The sequence below is a fragment of the Rutilus rutilus genome (assembly GCF_951802725.1).
Source record: "Rutilus rutilus genome assembly, chromosome: 17".
NCBI lineage: Eukaryota > Metazoa > Chordata > Actinopteri > Cypriniformes > Leuciscidae > Rutilus > Rutilus rutilus.
Genome location: NC_140230.1, coordinates 9,296,457 through 9,319,591, shown reverse-complemented (window position 1 = coordinate 9,319,591; position 23,135 = coordinate 9,296,457). Strand labels below are relative to the sequence as shown.

Genomic DNA, 23,135 nt, shown 5'->3' with positions numbered 1-23,135 from the left:
GGGCAAAATAGAGGCTATTTTTATAGTCTATGTAGCCTATATTATTTTATTATACATGGCTACTTATTTTTCATTCTTGTTGTTTTCTGCATTCATTTGTCATACAGTAAGGGAAAGTAAAATAGGCAACACATAGCCTACATGTTAATAGTGTTTATCATGTAAATGTTGTATTTTATTTACAGGTCTTTTACACTATTGCTGAATAGGCTAATATTATAAATTTATTTTTTTATGACGCGTTTCTCTCTCAACATGATCCGGTGTGACTTGCACTCATGTCATATGCATGCGACTTATTTTCTGGCAAATACGGTCAGTTAAAAAATGTTGCTGTATTATTACAAAATGCATAGTGGAGTGGAGACCATTTGGGCAAAAAAAACAAACAAAAAAACATATTGTGTTCATTACCCCCACCCACATTTGGGCTTAATCACTGTTATTATTAGGAAATGTATTTAGGTGTAGACAAAATCAGTTATGTTTATTTATAAATATGAACGTACCTCGCATTTCCCGGACACTAGCCATTAGTATACTTCCTTGGCCTATTTTTTTTAGCTGGCCAATTCTCAAAATCTGTGTGGAAAAGCTGCGGAGCGCGGAGAGAACGCACAATGGCTTTGCTTTGGAAGGTTTTTTTTTTTTTTGGAAGTTTAGTTGCCAGAGAAAATAACACACCATTTTGTTTAACATCAATTGATACTCAATATTAATTAAATAAATAAATATAATGTCAGAGAATGCACAAAGCGCATCTTTTTGAGATGTAAATTATAATACATTTGAATAAAACACACAAGGCCTACATCATAAAACTCAGAAGATTATGTATTTTAATATATTATATTATAATACAAATAAAAATGCGTCATACTTCAGTCGAGTCCCAAAATACACGTATAGGCTACATCAGCGTCTTCACAGCAAGGGAAATGTTTGGAATAACACGTAGGACTGCATGTGTGCGGCACAGCTTGCCCTTTATATTGTACAACAGACCAATTAAATTAGGCAGAATAATTTTTTATATGTTTGGTTGACTGTGTTTCATTTTGATAATGAGCAGTCTGCGATATGAAGCAACGCCAGAACTGAAAGCATTATGTTGTGTGAGAGCGCGATGCACGAGCGCCATCACTTGGATTTGTTCCACTGCTGGGAATTAACTTAATACTCTGTTATTTATAGTCATACAGATAATATGACATCATCCGAAACAGTAAAATGTATTATTTTTAGCGCGTCTCTGTCTCTTTAGATCTTTCTGGCGCTCACCAAAAATGAACCAAAATACAGAGAATAGCCTTCTTGGCGCGCCTACTTTTGAAAGTCAGCATTTAGATTATTTAACGTTAAATGCATTATATATGCCTGAGTCACTTTGGAATAAATCACAGCGTGTTTCATGATAAAACGTGACTTAGCCTATACAGTCCGGAAATAGGTTATAGCAAATTCAGACCAACTGGTCTACACAGAGAAAAAGCCCTTAGGCTCTTCTGTTATACCGAGCTATTCGTTAGTCTAGTTGTTTGATGAGAAAATTAAATGTAGCCTATAGTTGCAATACACGCGTTTTGTAAGCTCCGTGCAACTGCTGCAGCGGACTATTATTAGGCTACTAGAATATTAGAAATCTAATAGGCTACTCAAGCTGTTTTCTCATTTTTCTACTCTTAAAGGTGCTATAAGCGATCTCGGTTGGCGTAACCCTTTTGTTGATGTTTGAATTATTATCAAACAAAACGGAGGCTAGCTAGACCCTCCCTCCTCCTCATCCGCGCACTAACCCCCAAACCCCACCCCCACATCATTCTTGTCGGTTATTGGCTGGAACAGTTTGTTATGTTTCGTGGTGCGGGTTGCTCTGTTTGTTGCTCAGTTTGTTTTTGCTGCAGTTTGTGGAGCGTGGGCTGTCTGCAGAGGCCGTGTTTTTTACAGTGTGTTCAGGGGACAGGCAGCTAGCGGATAGTGAGGAGATGTTTGCGGTATGTGAAAAAAAATGTTTTAGCCTAAAAAACGCGTGAGATCGCTTATAGCACCTTTAATATGAAATAAAAAAACGACTGAACGAAAGATACACGGATTCTCTTGAAGCACCACCGCGTTTGCGGCAGAAAGCTACTGCACTGCAGCCAAAATGCTCTGTTCGACTTATCTGAGATCCGTTACTCTTCCCTGTGGATGACCTATGACCTGTGACCTACTTTCTGTAAGATCTGAATTTTTGAACTTGAATTTTTGAACTTGAATTTTATAAAACTGAATTTGAAGTTCCGAATTTCTTCATCTTGAAATCTTGAATCTGTTTTTTTTTTAAACTGAATATTTGCAGTATACGAATTCAGAACAAAAAAACTAGCTGTTTGAAAATACATGTCTATAAAATTCAGCCATAAAAACATTTCAATTTGTTAAATTTCAAATGTTCAATATTCGTTTAAAAAAATCAAATTCAGAACTATTTAAACTACCACCTAAAATTCAATTTTGTTAGATTTCACTTGTAAATAATTCAAATTTACACAATTCAAATTCAAATCATATTGTCATATTTTAAGCTCCATAAAAAGGAAGGAAAGGAAAGTACTGTGTGGGAGCATTTTAGTGAATCAAGATGAATCAAGTGCTAGTTATGTGATGGTGTGTAACGACTCTAAAGCGCTGTATGTATATGATGGCCACAAGACTCATATATGCAGCCTTTGCTTGGGCTGAACTTAATTATTTTTCTGTGTGTGTGTTCGGGAAGGTGCAGTGATGAAATAGTGACATTCCAATTTAAGTTTGAAGGGAGTAAAGCCTATGTTTAGACTATTAAGCAAATGTAATTTTGCCAATGAAGAACTTTTACTTTAAACCAAATGTTTGTTTACAAGCAGTCTACTTCTGTGTAATATATTAAAATATCATATGACGATAGTGTGGGGCTCGGTGCGGGTATCTAAAGCATTAAAAAATCATAGGTTCGGCCCGGGTGGATGACTCATTTTTAAGAGCTAGAGCTGATCCGCACATCTCTACATGTTATGGTCTTCATGCAAGCAGCTGCTTTCCATAAACACCTCTGTGTTTGCCTTATATTCTCTCCAGAAGTGAAAGATGAAAGAACTGAATAACTTTTTGAGGTGCATTGATATGTGCATTGAGTGATGTTTGACACCAACAGGCAGAGCGGATGTTTCTGAGGATTCTGTTCTTGTGATTTAATGCTTTGTAGTGTAGGGCATCTTCACAACTACATTGTTTTTAAATTCAGAGGCAGATAACCTAGATCAGGTGTGCCCAATCCTGTTCCTGGTTCTATACCTTCCTGCAAAGTTCAGCTCCAACCCTGATCAAACTCCACTAAACCAGCTAATTAAAAATCTTCAGGAACACTTGATAATTGCTGACAGGTGTGTTGGATCAGGGTTGTATCTGAACTCTGCAGGTAGGAACAGGGCTTGTCACCCCTGGCCTAGATCCACACTGCATGTTTCTTTTTAGTGGACATGACAAGTGTTTCTGCAGAAAGTAGTGTACATCTGTCTCAACCTCTTTCTCTCATTCATTCTCCTTTGTTCATATGTCACAGCTAACCCCATTACAGGCCTAGTTTGTTTTTGCTAATGTCACCGTCTTCCATAAGGCTGTGTGAGACTGGATGGTTGAGAGATTTGATCTCCAGGCAGGAAAATGTCCCTTAGCTTCTGGCTTCATAAGATTCCTGATAGAAGCCAATAATCACAGGATGGATGAAATCAGTGTTCTCTCTAAATGTATTCAGGTTCGGTGCACATGTGACCTTGGTGACATAATGTCTTGGTGCCCGTAGCAGCAAGTAAAATGTAATGACAGAATGGAGAGTGGTATTGCCCCCATCGCTCTGACGGCCTCTCATCATGACCCTGACAGGCGACTTCTCTCCACCTAACTTCTTTACACTTTTCAACCCAACAAATCTCCCATATTCAAGTATTCACAACGTAACTCAAAGTGTTCGTCATCACTTCTAAAAAAAAAAAAGCTGACTACACAAATATAATGAATGGTGATGGGTGTTTTTATTGCTGCAAGATGCTGTCCCAATACTGTCCATTTGTGAAATCAATGTGGATTCTTCACCCTGCAATCTCATGTATGAAGACTCATTTCAGTGCATATGCATTGCATCCATAGGGCTTGGAGTTTTTAAAAGTATACAGTATCTGTCGTTTTGCAAGTTCTAATAGTTACATTAGTAAAATAAGATGAAAAAAAGGCCCTGCTTCTAAGTGGCTTACTCAATGTCTATTAGGTTTTGAATCTCCTTTTTAACCTATTAGGTTTTTAAATGTTCTTGGTGCTGTCTTGAGAGATTTTAACCGCATTCACACAATACTCTAATGAATATCATTGTTTGGAAGACCACTTCATTTATATGACCTTGGTGATTTATATTTCTGCTCAAATACAAGCAGAGCAAACGTGATGCACTACTTGACATTGTTTTGTCTGAAAAAGACCACTTTCTGTTTTGTTTTGTGTGTTTGTATTGTTTGGTTATCATGCGTTTCATTAATGCTATTTAAGCTTCAAAATATTCAGGCTCTATATAAATTTTTTTTTTGAAATAGGACTGTAATCATAACTTTTCATAAGTTCTCATACAGATTGACATTTTTTCACAAATAGTCCTTTTTTTTAAGGAAATTAAAGAATTCAAGGATTAAGACATTTGAACTATTTGTAGATAATATTTAATTTTACTTTACGACTTCCAGAAAAGCCAGGTTACCACATTTATTAAATTCATTCACAATCCGTACTATACATTCACTTTTTATCTTATGCCTGATAGGCTGTTTATTTTTGTCTTGTCACATTTACACAAATTAGATTACATTAGTCACGTCATGTAAATTCTATATTTTCCTAACTGAAAAATTTGACACCCCAAAATATTTTCCATAACACAGATATTGAAATAAAGTGAAACTGGAGCACTCATGCTCACAGTGGATGTTAAGGCCTTGTTTATGCTTTAAAGATGAGTTATTAAGGGCCGATCACATGAAGTGTTATCATCACTCTGAGGCTTTGAGTGTTTTACCCAGTGTTAAATTCATCATTATGTATGTGAGTTTCACTTTCTGGGATGGGCAGTGTGTCATCCCTCATCTTCCAGGTCAAAGGTGGATTCTTACAGCTCCAGTCATAAGTTTTTGCATGACATGCTGAAGCTATGACACATCAGTCACTATTTTGTCCATCAGTTGTGGCCCTGTATGCTGTATGTAACTTTTATTTGTCTTATGTTCACCTCAGTGCACCCATATTCACTGCTTTTTTTTATGCAGTAAAAGCACTTCACCTTGACTGGATAGATGGATTTGTATGAGCTTATGATCAGAAATATGATTTCCTCAGGTCTCACAGACATTCATTGATTCATTTGGTTCTTTCGGCACATTTGGCCTATTAAGATCCTGTTGCTGCTTTGTGCTTATGGAATTGTCACACTGTTTATATTTTAAGGCTTAATCTTAAACAGCCATCTTTTGTCAATGTTAGAGGGAAAGCAGGAGTGTGTGTGTCTGACATGATGTGTTTGTGGTCAAAGCAGCCGGAGTGTGCTCTGTCGGTCTGATGCTGTTTGTGCTAGAAAGAATCATGTGCACCACATCATCTAGTCTTTTCTCGTTTCACTTCTCTTGTTCAAATGCATTTGTTTTTTAGCTGGAGGAATAAGCAATTATAAATCACTGCTCTTCGCAAACAAATTTTAGCCTCCAATGCATGCCGTTGCTTTGTCACAAAGGGTCACCATCAGCGCTGACCTGATTGCAGCTCAGATACAGTAGGCTTGTAGGGAGAATGTTTTCAGTCAGATGCTTTATGTAATATTTGATGATGTGATGCAGTCGACACAAACTCAGAAGGGCCTCATGCTCCAAATAGAGGATGGCTCAGATCACCTGATCTGCTTTTGACACATAGTAATAATCCATAGTTGAGTCACTCCAGATGTGCACATTGCCTATGTATTGTACTTTCTCTTCAGTTGAACATCAGCATTTGATCTCTGGAAGATCCTGTTATTGAGTGGGGCTGTTTTGTGCCATTGGCTGTTTTGATGACATCAGCTGAGCCAGAAAGCAGTCATTTACAGTTTAAAGCCATCTTGTTTGTTCTGTGTACCACGGTCCACAGGTGTGACATATTTGGTTTAACGCTTGGTCACATTGACCACAGGACACCTCTAGAGACACTGGCCATAGATAAAATGCTTTTGCTAACCTAATTATCCATAAATATGTACCCAATAGAAAATAGTCTTTTTTTTCACTCTGCTTTTTTCCATTCTATTTTAGTAGCTGTTAATTGTCTTCTTTTTTGTCCATTCTTCTGTGCAAAATTCCTTGAAATCTGTGATCTGGATCTTGCCAGAATACAATATCATCTGATCCGTTCTCTGGAATTTTTTCCATTTTTTTTTTTTGCATGTTTTAGGTCATTATCATGTTAAACGTAAAATGTCTGAACATTTTTTTAAATGTGCTTTGTTAGATCACCTCAAATTTTGTCAAGCTGCTACTCAGAACAATGCTGACACACTTTACACCAAAATCAGCTAAATGAATGACTGAATTGTGCATTTTGAGATTTTGTGATAAGCTGAATGAAAGAGAATCTTTATTAAACCTGCGTTGTTGAAATGTGTGTGACGCTGACTCGGCACTCTGGTTGAGTGTGTTTTGGCCGTTGGTGGTGGAAGATCTTTTGTGACTTAGATAAGGACGGTTGCAGTGAGTCCATTCAACCGAAGATGGATCTTACCCAAAACAGCCTATGCGATTGCCCGTGCTCTGCCCTACAGGCAAATTCATGCAAATGACTTCTGGAAAACATATGAACAGCTGTGTGTTTGTGTTTGTCAAACTGACTGCTGGTACCTCAGGCAAACAAACCGCAAAAAAACACACTTGTCGTGTGTCTGCGAAGTGACACATTTCTTAGTGGGAATTATGGTAGGAAATTGACCCTTATCTCTTTGTAAACCAGGTTAATTAATAACTTAATAACTTAACTGTTATACTTAAGGCATGTTTTAAATTTTACTATGCAAATATTTTTTCTAAATGTCTGTTGAGTGCACTTCTCTTCAGGTTATGTAAGGTAATCGTTTAGCTTCCTGATGTTTGGTGTTCATGAAGCACTGATTTATCCAGCAGGGCTGTGTCCGAAATCGTCCCCTATACCCTTAAAAGGGAATTATTTGAGGGAACAGCCATTTGTAGTGGTGTCCGAAACCATAGTGGACATTATTGAGTGCACTTTCAATTCCATAATGCACCGCAATAACTATTGTACAACTGATGTACGTTCAACGGCTAGAGAATACCCATAAACCACTGTGACGGTCGTGCCGAATGAATTCCTGTGTCCCGCCAGAAGATGGGCGCCCGTAACCAAATCATCCATCCATTTTCCAAATCGCTGGTCCAATGTGGGTACAGCGTAATATCATACAGGTATAATTTCCTTCATAAATGATTATTAAATTGTCATGGAAACTAGAATCTTAATTAAACAGAGTTCAAGATAAATAATGTCATTACTTTCATTTCAATATTTTCCATTCCATGACAGTTTAGCTAAAAAGAAATAAGGCATCTGAAAGTTGCGGTTGGTGGTCAGTTTGTGCGTAAATGTTCATTTTCTAATTCTGATGTCTTTTCTAGCGAGAAATTACTATTGTGGTAATTTAATATTTGTTTAAATATCAACAAAGCTCGCTCTATTTTGTTGTAGATCATTAAACCGTTACGCTGCCCCAGAAGTCTGTTCGAAATCAGTTTCGTGAGGTACTTTTGTGTGCAAACGAGGCAACAAGTCAGCTGCCTAAGTTTTGGGATGCAGCCCTGACTGAAACTCCTGCTTTCTCATCCTCCTCATCATCATTTGGACATCCTGCCTGTCTCAACCCCATTTCATTCTCCAAACATACAGCTGTCATCCTACAGTGAAGGCCCACAAGCATCACTTTCACAGAAGTTTCAGATAGTGTTTTTTGAGGTTATCACACAAGTCTCATGTGTCTGTTTTTACATAGCCAAAAAGAAAGGACATATAGGTAGGGCCCTATGATTTCCATAATGCGATTTTTTTTTTTTTTTTTTTTTATTTTATTTTTTTTTTATAAAAAAATAAAAAGCAGGTCAGTAAACTTAAATCAAGTCATGATATAGACTAGTGTCTGTGAATATTAAAGACTAAAAAGACTATTTAAACGTGCAGTTTCATTTCCAACACACACATTGAAGCACGCGTGATGCTTGCAGTGTTTTCAGCCTCTGCCGCCTTACTATATGAGGACATAAACACATGAGCTTCATCTCCAGAGCTGAGACAGAGCAGCTCTGCAACAGAGCAGTTACTTCATCAGCATTTTACTGTTTCATTTGCAAAAAATATTGTCATATCATAAACATCATATCATAAACTCAAAGGTCTTAAAAGGTCTATAAAAGTTTGGTTTATCTTGAAAGAAAATTTGAAGAAATTGTGTATGTGTATATATACATACATATATACATATATATATATATATATATATATATATATATATATATATATATATATATATATATATATATATATATATATATATATATATATATATATATATATATATATACAAATATATTACTGTTGTTCAGTAGAATAGCTACGTCTCAATGTAATATTAATACTAACAATAATAATAATGATTAATTATTAAAACTTTATTTAATGAATACATTTTTCTTCCATGTTTTAATTTGAACAGTAAAGCTCTGTTGTGCAGCACTTTGTTTGACAAAAGGTTTAATTTCATATGATTAAAAAGATAAATTAAATGAATGTTTTATGCCTTCATTTGATTGCCAGGAAAATAAAAATGCACAACACAGAATTTCTTAAAGAAAGAAAATCTTAGAAATGAACATTTTAAAAATGAATACAAAAGTCTTTTTTTTTTTAATTCAATTAATTAGTCATGCTTTTTGATTATTAAAATTTAATTAAACCATTAAAATGGAATCCAGAAAAAAATAAAATAACGGGGAAAAAAACGGAATTTGGAAAGAAATTAAACAGAATTTGGGAAGTAATAAAACGGATTTCATAGGGCCCTAACATGTAGGTTAGGTCTTCTCACCAATCCCCCCCCCCCCCCCCACCCCCCCCCCCCCCACCCATAATGCTGTTCTAAACCTGTATTCTTACTTTCTCAAATTGAGATGTTTTGCAGAAAGTTCACAGTGCTCTCTGCCATAAAGTACATGAGGACTGTTGAGCTCCAAAAAAAAAAGTTAAGTATTTCTGGTATAGCTCTGTGGCCTAACCAGAAGTGACACAGTGAGATTCCAGCAATTTTTCTGTCAACACCAGACATAACACGACTACGAGACACGGCAAAATCAGTCAAAACTCACAGCCAATCAGGAGAGTGTGGGCAGAGTGTGGGCAGAGTCTCTCTGCCGGAGCACTTTACTCTAAACAAAATGGATGAATACATAATCTAATTCATAAATATTACACCATTTAATCATTATTAAAAATACATACTGAGTGACTTGTTCACATAGATAAAATATCCATTGTCGCTTTTATAATCATTACCTGAGATTATCATTGTCCTAATTTTTATGTTCCAGCCGCAATGTCGCAGAAATGGAATTTTTTCTGCATGTTGCGGTGTCAAAAACAGCACTGCAACAGTCTGATTAGGACTGTTGAAGTGCTGTTTTTGTCATGTTTGGACAGGGTTCGAATTATGATTTCATCTTTATGGGGGTCTCTTAAAAAAAAAAAAGAAAAAAAAAAAGAGCAGCTTATGAGCAGGCACGGTGTAGCTTACTAATGTAAATAAATACAATTGTTTAATAAAGCGTTGCTAACACAATTCAATTTAAATAGTACATTCGGTTTAATTTGTCGTTTAATGAGGTCTAATATATGTTGTTAGTGGTAAGAATTTTCACATGAATAAATATATAGATGCAACATTATTTAACGTGTACTTAAGTGGTCCAGTGGCAGAACTTTTGCCAAGCTTGTCAGAGGTTCTGGGTTCTAATCTGCACTCGTATAGTTTTTTTTTTTTTTATCAAATCCGATTATGTTTATCAGTGGTTGTATATCAGGCAAGGACACTTTTGTGTGCATTTTGTTTTGTAATTTCACCGAAACGAATAGAGAGTCTCCACAACGGATTGAAGCGCGCGTCCGAGTGAAGACTGTGCGCGAGCCACAACAGAACACAGTATCTGCACCACTGATCACAGCGGCAACGAGCACTTTGATCACTTTATTTAAAAAACAACACATTTCAGCGCTAGATCGCCTCTTATTTAACAAACGACCTAAATGTGCCGCGAGATGTTTCAAAAGTGGTGGGGACAATATCAACCTTAGCAAAAAGTGGTGGGGACATGTCCCACCCGCAAATTATGCCTATGTTAAAATAACACTTGCCTGATGGGTTATGCTAGATCGGACGTTGACGTCACTTCTGTGAGTTGAGAAAAGTCAGTAAAAGTCCTGGCAGAAGGCGAAGCATATGATTTAGTGTGATGACAATTCGAAAAAACTCAAAATCATTTATTGCTTTATAGGTGCACAATTATTAAGGACTTTATTAAGGACTGTACAAATATATCTTTAAAATTACACCAGTAAACTAAGCAAACACAGCAGAATGAGAAGGAAGAAATCCTTTGTTTGGCCACCACTGTGTGATTCATTGCTAAAATAATATGCTCTAAACAAACTTGTAAACTTTCATTTGAAAGTGTGTAATTTAGTCCAGGTGTCCTTTTGGATCAGGATCACATGGATCAGGTTTAATAAGGCTCAGAAGTGGCATGAATATATTTAAATTCATGATAACAATGTTATGAGATTGTGTTTTAAATAGGTTTTAAATATAGAAATATTAAATTATTTAAATAACTGAAGTGATCATTTAAAAATGAAACTAAAACCACCAGTAGGGGGCAGCAAGTCACTGTCTTTGTCACTGAATCATTCATTAAATCGATTCGTTCAAACGGCTGATTCATTCAGGAACAAAGCAAGCGACTGTTTATGAATGGGCCATTGAATCATTGACTCTCTAGATACGTTGAAAACGCAGATTCATTCATAAATGAAACACCTGTGTTTGCTCTGAGATGCTCAGCTGTGATTTTGTTTTGAACTATTTTCGTTGACGAAATAGCTGAAACACTGAAAACACGCACAGGCGGGTTTGCAAAATCTGTTTGGCCAATATGCTGTTATTAGTTTTAACTGAGGGTGCACCCTTTAGCACCCCCATAGAACCGGGCTTGATTGGGCCAGTCGCACTGGTGCTCCTAAATACTTTTTCACAGTCGCATGCAGTAATTTTGAGTCGCAAATGCAGTCACACCTAGAGCCCTACTTTTAAATCTTATCTCAAGACATATTTATTCTCCCTGGCTTTTAACACGCCAGGTTATAACACGCTTTTAACACACACGTATGTTATCCTGGGGTTTCTTTGCATACTGTTGATTGCTTATTTGTTTGTTTATTTTGTTTTTTACTTTATCTTTTTTATGTACATTGTGTTCTTTTATTCTTGTAAAGCACTTTGGTCAACCTTGGTTGGGTTTAAATGTGCTCTATAAATAAACATTTTTGCAGGCGAGCCTCTGTTGCTCAGGTGTGTCATCCAGCATCTGGCTCTTCAGTGCTGTAATGGAAATAGTGTGCAATCATGTGTGATAACCACTAGGTCATACAGATTATACACATGCTATTAAGCTTCTTAAAATCATGGAAAACCTAGAAATATTGAAATGTCTACATCCTTCTAGTTCCGCTTTACTCTGCAGTGTTTCATCAGGTCGAAACTGTTGTGCTTTGTGTTGCAGCATTATAACATTAGTCTGTCTGTTATGGGCTCTATTAGAGTTGTTTGTATGCTAATATGCATAATCGTTTTAATCTGTTCATTCTAAAGATTGCAACCTGACATACAAATGGAAATATGGCAGTCTACATAAAATGATTAAAACTATACAATCATTCTGAATGAAAATCATAGAAAAGAGATGGAAACTGGAACATATGCTTTTAGCATATTGGGTTCAATCAGTGATTGACTTGCGCAAACTGACTCTGCTTTACTAGAATTGCATGCTTATTTTAATGAGACTGCTTTTAATGCCATGGGCTGGGTTGAGTCATTGGAGCATTTGTGGACATTTTTACATTTCAAATAAAACATATGAGCATACATTAAGAAAGAAAGATTAAAATATGCACAATACCAGTCTAAATTCATAGTTTGCTTTGCGTTTCACATAAAAAATAAAATTAAAAAATTAAACTTGAAAAAAGGATTGAGGTCATTTGAATGTAGTGAAACTGTTTTCCTACCATGTAATCATTAACTGTAGCCGCGTTTCCATTACCCTACAAATTGCGCAAATTGAAATTGAAAATTGAAAATACGCCCAATGGAAACACGTCAATTTCGCAAAAACTTCCATTTATCCCCAAAAAGTGTTTACGCTGGCATGAGGTGGTTTTTCAGGCAATTCGAAAAAGAAATATGTTGCAAAACTGCAATGGAAACAGTTTTTGCACATTTATAGGTCAACTGACGTAGATGACGCGGTATGTTTGGACAGAATACGAGACAGGTCTTTATTAAATTCATATAAGACAAAAGAATTACAGGATTAATGGATTCTAAACCTCAAATAAATGCCACAATCAAGACCTAGAAGCAGAAATGAGGGAGAGAAACCCAGAAACACCTCATATGTGCCGCTCACAAGTATAATAAGGGTCGTTCCTTACCATTAATGCTTTGAAAACACACATACATCTCCTTCAATTAATAATAATGGCTAGTGCAGTGGCTGGGATATAGTACATAAACCTACCAACATCCGTTGCCATGGTTTTTGGAATGATTTTACTTATCGCGAGAAGAAAAAATGAAGTTTTAGTCGCATAACATCGGTTAATGGAAACGCCGTCATTTCACAATAGTTTTTTGTCGACATTTAGAAAAAAATCACAAAAGTTTTGCGCAAATCTGTAATGGAAACGCACCTTGTGATGTGCAGTTTTAAAAACACTCTTCTCATGTGCATCCTAATCACAGACAGCTGTTAATCTGACAATATCTCATATTGCATTACAGCTGTGTGAATAGTTTTGACAGATCATCGTGGCAGGAATCTTCTAGTGTAACTTGTTAATCTATAACTGTCTCTCTTTCTCCAGAGAATCCATCTGATGCTGATCTGTGGTTACTGAACAGTTGCACAGTCAAAAACCCAGCAGAAGATCACTTCAGGAACTCCATAAAGTAAGTTTCTGTAACTCAGTCACTGCATGAAAGTTTTGTGTGTTTACTTTAGGGTCTGGAAAATTAACATGTGAATTTCTGTGACTTAAATGTAGGGTAGACCATTTTTTTTTTTTTTTTTTATAGACACTTCTTGTTATAATGGTTGAAACGTTCTTGAAAACAATAATATAAGTGGTTTAAATATTAAAACATGTACATATACAGTCATGTGAAAGAGATAGGACACCCAATGAGAGAGATGGAGGTAATATAAATAATAATACTAAAACTAATAAAACTGAAGAAATGTCTCTTTAAAATTATTTGTAAAATTTCCTTAATGGAAATGAAATATTTGGTGAGGAAAAAGATAGGACACCTCCACATTTATTTACTACTTAAAATTAGGGATGTGCACGAATATTCCAATTTTTGAATATTCGATCTGTAATAATTATTCGAAAAATAAAATACTATTCGAATTTTATCAAATTTATGAAGCCGTTAATACTTTGCGGGTCGTAAATGCAGTGAATCCCTGATGAATCCCAAGCACTAACTCGCAGTTATAATTAAATGCACTGGATGGCACTGTGGCGCTTGTTTAACAAGTTGTTTGTATTTGATCATAATGTCGTCGTATGCCTCGCGAAGTTTGGAATTACTAGTCGAAAATGAGGTTACTAAATTATTTTACAAAATGGAATTACTTTTGATCAAATTAATTAATTAATCTGGAGTTATAATATCATCACCACAATGAGAAATCACATGAAATCCAAACAGCAGTCGACTGAGGACAGACAGCTGTCCATCACTGCATCACGACTGCAGGTAAGCGTAGCTGTAGCCTAGTGCGAGTGATCCGAGATGATAACTTATCTAATAGCAAAATGATTTTGAGACATATTCTTCCTTTAAGTTTTCTTTGAGAGAGGTTTAAGAACAGAAAACGCAAAGTGCTGTTAGAAACTTAGAACTAGAACACCGTTATCTTTATTTCTCTGAAACGTCTTTCAGCGCAGCGCGTTTTCTCACTCGAGCATAAATTGCTCGTGGCGCCCCTCCATGTGGATATTATTGTTTTTCTCAACATAAACGTGAAACAATATAAACACGATAATCATATGCTGACTCGAGCATGTGTACGTTCTGTACGATAACTTGCGCAATCTGCTACTCTGCTTTATTAGGCGTTTTTTCCGTTCGCGCTGCTTGAGCTTAAAGTATATCCTTTTGTTCTTTATATTTTTTGGTTTACACATAGGCCTACTGTTTAATGTTTTCAATTAAAAGAAAACTTTAACATATATTGTAAGATTGTTGTGTATATTGCCACTGCAAGCTTGTTGTGTATTTTGCCTAATCGTAAGCTTCTTCAGAAATGGTGAAAAAAAAAAATTGAATCGAATTTTATGAGCCCGAATATTTGAATGCAATATTTTTGAAAAATGCCCATCCCTACTTAAAATGCATAAAATTAGGATCAGGTGCTCAAGTCAAGTCATCTTCATTTATACAGCGCTTTTAACAATGTAGGTTGTTCCAAAGCGGCTTTACATTGACAATAGGAAATTAAAGTAACAGAGATTGTTTTGGCTTTACAACAGCTCAAGAATAAAGTTAATGTCCAGCTAAAGTTTGTTTTGATTGATTCACTTCAGTCGCAACGATCATTAGTTATTAACTTTGGGGCCGCTAATACGACACCGGTTTAACAGAAAACTCTTAAGTTCTTTCTGCACAAACTTAAAAAACGCGAACCTGTGAGAACGCTGATGGCGTGCACATGCGTATTACGAGTTCAGTCTATTGGTATGCGCGTTTGAATATATGTGCGCAGGCGTGTAGTCCTTCTTTACAAACCAACCCTCAACAAACTACTTGTCGGGCCTTAAAATTTATAATACAGAATTTGTATTGCTTCCACGTAGCCACGCAAACCGGAATCATCCCAACAATGCTTTATCGGTACAGGGATAAAGGGAAGGGAAGGAGGCCTTCACAGGGGAGAGACTAGTTGACACTTCAGGACTGTGTTGTCGTCGCGCCCAGGCGCAGGTCCTTCATCAGATCTGGATACGCCCTGGATCCGGTGGACTGCGGTAAACCTCGGGATAAACAGAGAGACTAATATTAGCATAGACGCCATTCTTCTTATGATGTAACGAGTACATCAGGATCATGTGCAAAAGATTAGAACATCGTTAGAGAGGATTGTGGAAGAGCCTGTCTTATTTAAACCTTAGACATTTAGTTTGGTTTGCTCTTGATTGTGGTAGTGAGTGAAATCACCATGGTGAGATGGCTCTCTGTGGTCTTCAGAAAGAAGATTGTAGATGCATATGAGTCTGGGAAGGGATTTTAAAAAAATCTCCAAAATATTCACAATCAGCCATTCCACTGTCCGGAAAATAATTTACAAGTGGAGAACATTTAAAACAACTGCCAACATGCCCAAGTCAGGCCGTCCTAGCAAGTTCAGCCCCAGAGCAGAGCAAGATGCTTAAAGAAGTCTCCAACAATCCTAAAATGTCATCTCGGGACCTACAGGTAACTCTTGCCACAGTTGATGTCAAAGTACATGCATCTATCATAAGAAAGAGACTGCACAAGTATGATTTACATAACAGGTGTGCAAGGAGGAAACCCTTGCTGTCAAAAAAAACTAAAAACCTTCAGGGCAAGACTAAAGTTTGCCAGAGAACACCTAGACCAGGGGTGCCCAATCCTGCACCTGCTGATCGACTGTCCTGCACAGTTCATCTCCAACCCTAATCAAACACACCTGCCTTTAATTTTCAAGTGATCCTGAAGTCGTTAATTGGTTGCTTCAGGTGTGTTTGATTACGGTTAAAGATAAACTGTGCAGGACAGTCGATCGGCAGGAGCAGGATTGGGCACCCCTGACCTAGACAAAGACCAGGACTTCTGGAACAATGTGCTTTGGACAGATGAATCCAAAGTTGAATTGTTTGGGCCCAGTAGCAGAAGACGTGTGGCGCAAACCAAAGACAGCATTTGAGCACAAGAACCTCATACCAACTGTGAAGCATGGGGGTGGAAATGTCATGGTTTGGGGCTGCTTTGCTGCAGCAGGGCCTGGCCAGCTCACCGTCATAGAATCCACTATGAATTCTTCATTGAATCAGAGGGTACTTGAGGAAAATGTAAGACTATCTGTCCGAAAATTTAAGTGGAAGCGGATGTGGACTATGCAACATGACAATGACCCAAAACATTCCAGTAAATCAACCAAGGAATGGCTCAAAAGAAAGAAATGGAGCGTTCTGGAATGGCCAAGTCAAAGCCCGGATCTTAATCCAGTTGAGATGCTGTGGCGTGAATTGAAACGGGCTGTGCCCTTAAACATCACACAGCTGAAAAGATTCTGTATGGAGGAGTGGGAAAAACTTTTTTCCAGTCGATGTCAGAAACTTGTAGACAGTTATGCAGAAACTGCATATATATATATGGTGGTACATATATATATATATATATATATATATATATATATATATATATATATATATATATATATATATATATATGTGTGTTTTTTTATATATATATATATATATATATATATATATATATATGTTTTTATATATATATTATATTTTTTTATATATATATTTATATTATTATTATTATTATTATTATTATTATTATTATATTTTTTTGTTTGTTAAATAAATGATATCATGGTTAAAATTTAAATGTTTTTGGTTCAATTACATCACCTTTATCTTTAGATATTGTTTGAAAGAAGATCAAATATTGATATGTCCATATTTCTTACAAAAGAACAAAATATTTCATGGAGTGTCCTATCTTTTTCACGACTATCTTCTGTGAAAGTCTCAGGACCAAAAAGTGTTTGTCCAACATACAATGTCCTACCTGCCTATCAATGTGTATGTTTGCATACCTCCGCGTACCCTGTTCGCTCAGACATCACGTCATATCAGCGCGTTCCTTGAGGCTATGCAGAGTTGTCGACAGACATTCACAGACAGCCGCAAACAAACAGCAGACACCTTTTACAGTTCCTACTGAACCAAAACAAGGAGCTTATGTTGCTTTCATGCCATGTCGTAACCATAATTACGAGATGGCAACTTATGACGTTCTACCCAGAGCTGTTCACGTCCTCAGACTTGGATTTAATGTTTCTATGTCAACACTATCAACGCTGAAATGAATCTGCAGCAGTCAGGTGGTACAAGTAAGAGCTCTGTAAGTTGTTTACGTTCATTATTGTTGTAATGTTATGTGCTTTGAGACATGAGGCAATAGTCTCATATTGTGACTCTTTGCAAACTGACAGAGTGTGTCTGCTTCCCGGACAATGTTAGGAAGATTGTTCCAAAGGTTTGGTGCTAAATAGGAAAAGGATCTACCGCCAGCATTCGATTTTGATTAATCTTGGTATTGTCAACTGGCTGGAATTTTGAGATCGCAATAGACGTGAAGGAGTATAATGTGTTAAGAGCTCGCTCAAGTACTGGGGAGCTAAACCATTTAGTGCTTTGTAAGTGATCAGCAATATTTAAAAATGTATACGATGTTTAATAGGGAGCCAATGCAGTGTTGACAGAACCGGGCTAATATGTCATACTTCCTGGTTCTGGTAAGAACTCTAGCTGCTGTATTTTTGACCAGCTGTAGTTTGTTTATTAAGCGTGCAGTGCAACCACCCATAATAGCATTATAAAAATCTAGCCTTGATGTCATGAACGCATGAACTAATTGTTCTGCATTTTTCATTGAGAGCATATGCCCTACTTTAGCCCTTCATGTGACATTGCGACACAGAGCACCATATACCAAAAACAACCTGCTTCAGGATTTAGTGTGCTGTCTACCTAGACAAGTGTAGAGTAGTTTAGTGAAGTTTTTAAATGGTCTGTTTTACTATTGTGCGTGTGTCAAGTGTCATTTATTTCTGTATACACTTTATGGAATACAGATTGTGTCAAAGCAGCTTCACTAATGTTGCTGTCAACATCACACACACACACACACACACACACACACACACACACACACACACACACACACACACACACACACACACACACACACACACACACACACACACACACACACACACACACACAGAGCCTCCTGTAGGAATTGAGATGCAGCTGAAAACCCTTCAAAATAAAAATAAAATTTTAAATGGAACATAATCATCAGGAAGTAGCTATCAAATCACAAAATGTAACATTTTGACATTTGCAAGGTTCATTTTTGGAGAATGCGCCACAATCGTCAGTGACACATAATTTCTGCCATTATCTTTGTCATCTCTTCAGAAATACAAATTAACTAAAAAAACAGAAAGCTCAAAGTCATCTTAATTGTAATGAATATGCAAATATTATTGAAATTAGTCAGGGAAGAATGGGGCCTTTTCAAAACCACACAGTTTAGCAAAACCATTGCTATAATGCTAATGCAATTACAGCTGCATTGAGCTGTGCGTCAGGCTGCGGTGCCGGGCCTCTTGCGCCTGCTGTTGTGGCTCTGAGCGTAGTGCTTGCTGGGTTGTTACATTTCATTTACATTTTGAATTAGTGATGCCTACCCTAGGCTTGCCAATTCAATCCCCTCCCCCCACAAAGGAAGGCACATACGGCATCTGTGGGCTTGGAGGCAAACACAAGTGCTACCACTAAGTAAACGCACATCATTTACAAAGACAGAACAAAAACCCTGTGAAAGGATTAGCCATGGCAATCATGAGAGATTCACAAAAGAACAGACGTGGACGTTGTGAACACAAGCATAACGGCATCAATTTAAGAAGCAGTTCTGCCAAAAAAGAAAGAAAAAAAAGTCATTGTCTGGCAGTACAATCAGATCAATAATATTATTGAATATTTAGTGTTAAGTGATTAATTATTAAGGGATTATGATTCAGGCTGCATCAAGACAGAATTCAGATCAGGATCGGTAGCATTTAAATAAAATAATTTTGCTTTTGCTTGAAGATCAGATTTATCTCGCCAAGAATGTATTGTAGACAAAGCTAGACTTAGGTCTGTGCGGAGGGCCTGCCTTGCTCTTGTGGTCTTTGCTGAGGATCTGTGCCGATGGCTTGCATGTTGACAAGGCCTTCACAGGGGATTGGCTAGTAGACACAGTCTCTACTGACATTCATGTGGCCAAATGTGGCTTTCAAATGAAAGATTGGTATCAAAGAGCACACTGTGGCAATAGAATCACCATTGGCTAGTAATTTTTTTGGTTACTCGCCAGACTGATATACTATTTTCTTTATATTTATTTGTATGTGTATATATGTGTGTGTGTGTGTGTGTGTATATATATATATATATATATATATATATATATATATATATATATATATATATATATATATATATATATATATATATATATATATATATATATATATATATATATATATATAAAAGCACTGTTTAATGATAGAAGTAATTAGTAATCCGTAATTAGAACTAAAACTTGGTAACCATGTCATTTTAACTGAACTTACTTAGGACTAGTGGTGGTGCTTAAGATATTGTTGGTCACTGTTACTGAAAAAAAAAAAACATATAGTAATAGATAATATAGTAATAATATAGATAATACAAATTATTATTAATAATTAAATAATATATTTAATTTCGAAATATAATTTCGATTTCGATTAAAAGCTAGCGATGTCAGATTAATGTGATGAGCAATATTAGGAAATATCAGATATATGGTGATGAGTGAGTTATACACTCACCTAAAGGATTATTAGTAACACCTGTTCAATTTCTCATTAATGCAATTATCTAATCAACCAATCACATGGCAGTTGCTTCAATGCATTTAGGGGTGTGGTCCTGGTCAAGACAATCTCCTGAACTCCAAACTGAATGTCAGAATGGGAAAGAAAGGTGATTTAAGCAATTTTGAGCGTGGCATGGTTTTTGGTGCCAGACGGGCCGGTCTGAGTATTTCACAATCTGCTCAGTTACTGGGATTTTCACGCACAACCATTTCTACTGTTTACAAAGAATGGTGTGAAAAGGGAAAAACATCCAGTATGCGGCAGTCCTGTGGGTGAAAATGCCTTGTTGATGCTAGAGGTCAGAGGAGAATGGGCCGACTGATTCAAGCTGATAGAAGAGCAACTTTGACTGAAATAACCACTCGTTACAACCGAGGTATGCAGCAAAGCATTTGTGAAGCCACAACACGCACAACCTTGATGCGGATGGGCTACAACAGCAGAAGACCCCACCGGGTACCACTCATCTCCACTACAAATAGGAAAAAGAGGCTACAATTTGCACGAGCTCACCAAAATTGGACAGTTGAAGACTGGAAAAATGTTGCCTGGTCTGATGAGTCTCGATTTCTGTTGAGACATTCAGATGATAGAGTCAGAATTTGGCGTAAACAGAATGAGAACATGGATCCATCATGCCTTGTTACCACTGTGCAGGCTGGTGGTGGTGGTGTAATGGTGTGGGGGATGTTTTCTTGGCACACTTTAGGCCCCTTAGTGCCAATTAGGCATCGTTTAAATGCCACGGCCTACCTGAGCATTGTTTCTCACCATGTCCATCCCTTTATGACCACCATGTACCCATCCTCTGATGGCTACTTCCAGCAGGATAATGCACCATGTCACAAAGCTCGAATCATTTCAAATTGGTTTCTTGAACATGACAATGAGTTCACTGTACTAAAATGGCCCCCACAGTCACCAGATCTCAACCCAATAGAGCATCTTTGGGATGTGGTGGAACGGGAGCTTCGTGCCCTGGATGTGCATCCCACAAATCTCCATCAACTGCAAGATGCTATCCTATCAATATGGGCCAACATTTCTAAAGAATGCTTTCAGCACCTTGTTGAATCAATGCCACGTAGAATTAAGGCAGTTCTGAAGGCGAAAGGGGGTCAAACACAGTATTAGTATGGTGTTCCTAATAATCCTTTAGGTGAGTGTATTTAGTTATATTTAGCGATATTTAGCTATAAATATTTATATTTAGCTAACAAGGAATGATAGTAAATAGAGATTCATGGGTTTTTCCCATGATCATTAAGCCGTGACACACATTTTTGCGAATCTGAATCAAGCAAATATATTTCTCAAAAATGGTTGACACACAAGTACCATCCCACTTTACTTAACATGGACATACATTTTAAGAATATCACCAACATTAATGAATAAACATTATGATGTAAGGCTATTAAATAGCAGTCCTAAACTAGTTTTTGTTAATACAATAAATGTTAGTAATTTGGTATGAGCCAAACCACAGTCATCAAAATATCAAAACAAAGTGAAAATAAAGTGGTATTTTGAGTTGTTTACTGAAACTACAGTTAACATAGTAAATACACAGTACTAATCCTGTCACCGATCCTAGGCGCGCCGAAAGAACACCACAGACACAGTACAATCAACATGGGAAAATCTCACAGTAAAACAAGCACCTGTGAACAATTATTCACTGGTGTTTTGCCAGATTAGAAGTTTATCTATGTATCATATTTTTACTCTTTAAATATCTTTAAGAACTGTATCATCTTTATATCTCTTTTAATTCCTTTTATAAGAGTTTTAATTTTCCCGGTTATATTTTGTGATTATTTTAATTCCTTTCCGTGTAAAGCACTTGCCTTGCCTTGCCTTGATCCTGATGAATAGAGTAAACAAACATCATACCTGCATGGGAATCTGCAAAAGCCGGGACAGAAAGAGCCTGTCTGCGTTGTTACAGATGATATCTCACCCGTTTTTGTAAATCACATTTTTCCTTTTCAGTTTTTCTCCTGTAAAGTACCTTAAGAAGTGACTCATTTGAAACATTTTTAAAAGTAAGATCAGATGAGAAAATTTGTTTTGTTCTATGTTAGGTCCTGCCATGTTGAACAAGTCTCACATGACTGGTAGATCAACCAGTGAAATAGAGAACAATAGCCGCGTTTCCACTGTCGTGCAAGTGCGAGCCAGGGCTTTAAACGGGCCGTGCCGGGCTAATAGCCTCGGGCCAGTAGCACTGGGCCCAAAATCTGCTGCGTTTCCACTGTTGGGCCAGAAGCGCTTCACTAAAACACGCCCGTAACGCGCCTCTCTGGAACAACGTCACACTAACCCATCATTTCACCAGCAAATGGAAGTTTTATCAGAAAACTAATCAGAAAGAAATCACTGGAAACAGCGTGATCGCAAAACAAACATGATAAAAGCGACCGTTTGCTGGCATTTTTGTTGTTTACTTGAATATTTAAAACCCAAGCATGGATGTTTTACCACAGGTTTACAATAAAAAAAGTGATACATTGATCATAATGAATTAAATTGTACATTAGTCACATAAAAATAAATTACCGTTAGGTCTATTTCACAAAAGAAAGAGGACACACTTACTTATTCAGTCAAGGCTGTTTCTGTTTATTTGGTAGTTACAGGACATATTTACATCACATTTAGAAAGAATGATAATTTCTACAAATATGCCACCAAAAATACGACCTGAGGAGCTTTAGCATTCTCTCGACTCCCAGTAGGCTACAGATATTTTCAGTCAGAGAAACAGAGGAAGCTCCCGAAAAGAAAGCTGCTTTATCCTATAGACGAGATATAGGCTACTGACAGACAAAATAAAAACTAGGGATGTCCCGATACCACTTTTTGCAGAACGAGTCCGATACCGATACTGTAATTTTTGGTACTCGCCGATACCGATACCGTAACCGATACCTGAATTTTCACTGCATTTGTAATTTTTAAATGTATTAG

At 36.9% G+C, this 23,135-nt stretch overlaps 1 protein-coding gene across 1 annotated transcript in view; it reads left to right on the top strand.

The window, feature by feature from the left end:
- Positions 1-23,135, top strand: part of cdkal1 (CDK5 regulatory subunit associated protein 1-like 1) — a 392,997-nt gene that overhangs the window by 45,675 nt on the left and 324,187 nt on the right. Inside the window, exon 4 of the mRNA XM_084385852.1 lies at positions 13,282-13,366. Within this exon, the coding sequence (XP_084241978.1) occupies positions 13,282-13,366 (85 nt within the window). The remainder of the gene's footprint in view (positions 1-13,281; positions 13,367-23,135) is intronic.